At 36.5% G+C, this 5,044-nt stretch overlaps 1 protein-coding gene across 1 annotated transcript; it reads left to right on the top strand.

The window, feature by feature from the left end:
• Positions 1–390: 390 nt before the first annotated feature.
• LOC141300686 (histone H1.0-like) lies at positions 391–1,616 on the top strand. The gene has a single exon (XM_073830984.1). It carries the CDS (start codon positions 562–564, stop codon positions 1,159–1,161), a length of 600 nt encoding a protein of 199 aa, XP_073687085.1. The 5' UTR covers positions 391–561; the 3' UTR covers positions 1,162–1,616.
• The last annotated feature ends 3,428 nt before the right edge of the window (positions 1,617–5,044 follow it).

Below are 5,044 nucleotides of genomic sequence, written 5' to 3'. Positions count from 1 at the left end.
TTCATATGCATTCGGTGTTTACCAACAGGATTTCGTTGTTTTGGGCTAATTTTAGGCGAATTCTGCAAAATGCATCACCGCGCTCGTCGGTTTGAGCGGCTTTTCGGAGAAAAAAAGTTCATGGCGCGGTGAATTCGGGATAAAACGACACCCGCACGCAAAGCCCAAAGCCTCTCCTCTCGGACCGTGGCGTTGGGAGGATTGGTACCGAACGAGCCTGGCTGAATTCGGCCTTAGTTCGAGGAGGAAGAAACACAAACCAGCCCGCGCAGGTTTCATGGAAGCCCGCTTGATCAGCTGCTGGCAGTTGGTGTTCTCAATCACGTCCGCGTGGAGGCTTCATATATAGTACAGGCGCACTTCGGCGAATAATATATACACACTTTCGGAGGCGCTCCGTGTGGGATAGTTGAATAAATATATTTTAATTACAAACTGAGACAAAGACAAAGAGGTGCGATAATTACTTTTCAATAGCTGTCCTTTTTAAGAATTTCCTCACACTTTTCTGACAGACTTTTTGACAGCTTTGTTTTTGTTTGAAATCCTCCAGGAGCGACCATGGCTGAGACGGCGGCTGCTCCCGCTTCCAAGCCCAAGAAGACGAAAAGCTCCAAGAAAGCGGTGTCGCATCCCAAATACTCCGAGATGATCAAAGCGGCCATCGCAGCGGACCGGAGCCGCAGCGGCGCGTCGCGTCAGTCCATCCAGAAGTACGTGAAGAACCACTACAAGGTGGGAGACAACGCCGACTCCCAGATCAAACTCGCCCTGAAGCGTCTGGTGGCCAGCGGGCTCCTGCGCCACACCAAGGGCATCGGAGCCTCGGGCTCCTTCAAGCTGGCCAAAGCCGAGGACGCCAAGAAGCCAGAGAAGCCCAAACCAGCACCCGTGAAAGTCAAGAAGCCAGCCAAAGCCGCCGCCAAACCCAAGAAAGCCCCCAAGCCCAAAAAAGTGGCAAAATCCCCTGCGAAAACTAAGAAAGCCGCTGAGAAGAAAGTGAAGAAGGCACCTGAGAAGAAAAAGTCGCCTGTCAAAGCCAAGAAAGTTGTCAAGAAGGCGAAGGTGGCCAAACCTGCCAAGGCGAGCAAAGCCAAGAAAGTGAAAACGGCGAAGCCCAAACCCAAAACAGCGACGAGGAAAACGGGCAAAAAGAAGTGAATTCAAACCCAATCGGACTGATTCATTCTCAGTGTAAATACACTTTTTGGAAGCAAATGTTTTTTGGTATATTGTTATTTTTGTAAGGTCTTTGTGCGCGGACTTCAACCCCACATTTTTACAGCGTGTTTTTTCCCCAGAAACTTTTATTGTGCGCATTTGGACATTGAAAACGGCTAAACTGTTATTTATTTTTTTCTTCCTCTTCTTCTTCTTCAAGCTGAACTATCATCATCATCATTCAGACATACTTAAATATGTCGCTAGAAGAGATATATCCCTCCTACTGTAACGTTAGGTCATTCTAGGACTGTGAAGATTATTAAAATGTGCCCTGTACAGAATCGACTTTGTGACGTGGACTGTTGTAGTCTAGCTCCATTGCTGTCCATGTAATACTGTCATTGCGCGTTATTCACATTACTGTGCGTCAATAAACTTTTCTCAATTGCAAACAGTTGGTTCTGTGTTTTACTGCAGCACCATGGAGAGCACAGATAGTTAGGCTTATATGGGTTTAAACGGGTGCCGTGGCACAGTGGCAGCGGTCCCGTGTGAGATGGAGATGTTAGGATCTTGAGGGAGCGCGCTCTCCGGTCCTGGAGAGCAAAAGGTGAAGCGCATCTTTGGTTGTGAGGGGCGTCTGGACTCACTGCTGCCCCGCGGTGTTTGAGCTGAGGACTGCAGCTGTCAGTGTCACGCTGGGGTAAATGCAAATGGTTAGGTGAGGTGACGTGTCAAGCGATGTGACTTTGAAAAATAATGGATGAAAGCAATTTAAAACAGAAGAAAACGAAAAAAATCTGAAGAACAATATTTTTAAGACATTAATAAAATAAATAAAAACGATTACATTAATTTTAGTTTGATACAAAGTAGTTGGAAATGCTATAGAACATTCTTAAAAATGTAGATATTTCTTTAAAAAAACAAAACTGAAAGGCTAAAACTTAATCAAAACTATAAAACACTGAAAAAGGCCAAATTGAACGCCATAAAAACTTAAACTGTAACCCTGCATGATACACTTAATTTAAAAGTAAACTTCCAGTCAGTTCAATAAACAATAAGAGATTTATATACATTTTAGACACCATAGGACAGTGAGATTTTTAATCTTCTGCTTACCAAGCCTGCATTTATTTGATTAAAAATACATCAAAAGCAGAAATATTGTGCTTTGCTTTTTTAAATAACTGCTTTTTATTTTAATATATTTTACATTTTAATTTATTGCTGTGATCAAAGCTACATTTTCTGCATCATTACTCAGTCTTCAGTGTCACATGATTCTTCAGAAATAATTTTTATTACATTTTTTATTATTATTATCAATATTTAAAACAGTTGAGTACGTTTTTTAGCATTCTTTGATGAATAGAAATGTGCAAATAAATTATGGAAATTAATAATTTTATTTAGTAAGAATGCTTTTCATTTTTATTATAAAGATTTTAAAGATTCATAATGTTACAAAATATTTCTATTTCAGATAAATGTTGTTCTTCTGAACTTCCTATTCATCAAAGAAACCTGAAAAATTCTACTCGGCTGTTTTTAACAATGATAATAATAATAGTAATGTTTTTTTTTGGGGGGGGGGGGGGGCAGCAAATTAGAATATTAGAATAATTTATCATGTGACTGAAGTAATTATGCTAAAAAATCAGCTTTGAAATCACAGGAATAAATTACATTTTAAAATATTTTCAAATAGAAAAGCTATTTTACATAGTAAAAAAATTTCAGAATTTTACTGTTTTTTTTTTTTTTTGCTGTACTTTTGATCAAATAAATGCAGGCTTGGTGAGCAGAAGAAACTTCTTTCAAAAACATTAAAAAAACACCTTTGCACCTTTTTTTTTTTTTTTTGGTTTTTATGGGCTTAAATTTGGCCCGTTTCAGTGTTTTATAGTTTTGATTAAGTTTTAGTATTTTGGTACATTAAGTTTTATTTTGGTTTTGTTTTTTTAATGAAATATCTACATCATTAAGAAGGATCTATAAGATTTCCAACTACTTTGTGTATCAAACTAAAATCTGTCCAAAAACCTTTGACTGGTAATGTATTTTAAATATAGTGTCTTATAAAGTCTAAATATAAACTTGATTAACTGTGACTATTCAAATGAAGCAAAAAGTGACTAAATAGTGACTCACTCTAGCATCTAAAATACATGTTTCTTATGCACGCACAATGGTGTTTAAAAGTCTGAGACTTTATTAAAAGCATGCGATTTTTTCTTCATTGACCCTAGAAATAATATGACATTCCAAATTTTTTACAATTAAACATTTCAGATGTGTCTTTAATAAAATAAAACCGTACAAACAGTTAGATGCTCTAACATCAAATCATGCTTGAGAACAAACCAAATAAAACTTTCTCAAATTCTAGTTTTCCAAATCAACAGGTTATGCTGATAATTGTAAATAAAATATGTATCAAATGAAAATGTAAGCCAGTCTCAGACTTTTGGACCATACTGTACAGTACACATAGCTTACAGACCAATTTAACAGGAATCATACAAAATGCCTGCTGTTTTTTTTTATTTAGTACTGACCTGAATAAGACACCTCACATTAAAAGACATTTACATATAGTCCACAAGAGAAAATAATAATTAAATTTATATAAATGACCCTGTTCAAAAGTTTACTCACACTTGATTTTTAATATTATGTTGTTACCTGAATGATCCACAACTGTGTTTTTTTGTTTAGTGATGGTTGTTCATGAGTCTCTTGTTTGTCCTGAACAGTTAAACTGCCTGCTGTTCTTCAGAAAAAATCTTCAGGTCCCACAAATTCTTTGGTTTTTCAGCATTTTTATGTATTTGAACCCTTTCCAACAATGACTGTGTGATTTTGAGATCCATCTTTTCACACTGAGGACAACTGAGGGACTCATATGCGACTATTACAGAAGGTTCAAACGCTCACTGATGCTCCAGAAGAAATGCATTAAGAGCCGGGGGTGAAAACTTTCGAACAGAATGAAAATTTGTACATTTTTCTTATTTTGCCTAAATATCTTTTTATTTTATTTTATTTAGCACTGCCTTTAAGAAGCTACAGAAGACACTTATATGTTTCCCAGAAGATAAAATAAGTTAAATTTACCCTGATCTTCAAATTCAAAAAGTTTTCACCCCCCAGTTCTTAATGTATTGTTTTTCTTTCTACACTCTTAAAAATAACAGTGTTTCACATTGAAGAACCTTTACGTCTAAATGGTTCCATAGAGAACCTTTAACATCTGTTTCACAAAAGGTTCTTTGGGGTAAAAGAAGGTTCTTCAGATTCTAAAAAGGTAAGAAAGAGATGGTGCTTTAGAGAACTTGTTTGTGGAACCAAAAATGGTTCTTCTATGGCATCGCTGTGAAGAACCTTTTAAAGCACCTTTATTTTTAAGAGTGTAGAGCATCAGTGAGCGCTTGAACCTTCAATAATAGTTGCATATGAGTCCCTCAGTTGACCTCAGTGTGAAAAGATGGATCTCAAAATCAGTCATTGTTGGGGTTCAAAATACACAAAAATAAATAAAAGAATCTGAGGGCCCTGAAGGACAAAGGGACTCATTTGGGTAACAACACAATATTAAAAATCAAGTGTATGTAAACTTTTGAACAGGGTCATTTTTATAAATTGAACTATTATTTTCTCTTGTGGACTATATGTAAACGTCTTTTATGTGAAATATCTTATTCAGGTCAGTACTAAATAAACATGCATTTTGTATGAAGCCGCTTATTTTGCTTAATAATTAACATTTAGCAGATTCTGCATGTAAACTTTTGACTTCAACTCTATTTAATCCTTTATGTTGAAATCAAATACCCAGATTATTTCTCAACTAGCCAAACTCACCTCAAGCATC

This window comes from Garra rufa, chromosome 24, assembly GCF_049309525.1.
Source record: "Garra rufa chromosome 24, GarRuf1.0, whole genome shotgun sequence".
NCBI lineage: Eukaryota > Metazoa > Chordata > Actinopteri > Cypriniformes > Cyprinidae > Garra > Garra rufa.
The sequence above is the reverse complement of the archived record's forward strand: the minus strand, read 5'-3'. Positions and strand labels throughout refer to the sequence as shown.

Bases quoted from the DNA above. Each gene is read 5' to 3' on its own strand.
- LOC141300686 (XM_073830984.1), top strand. From the start codon at position 562: ATGGCTGAGACGGCGGCTGCTCCCGCTTCCAAGCCCAAGAAGACGAAA.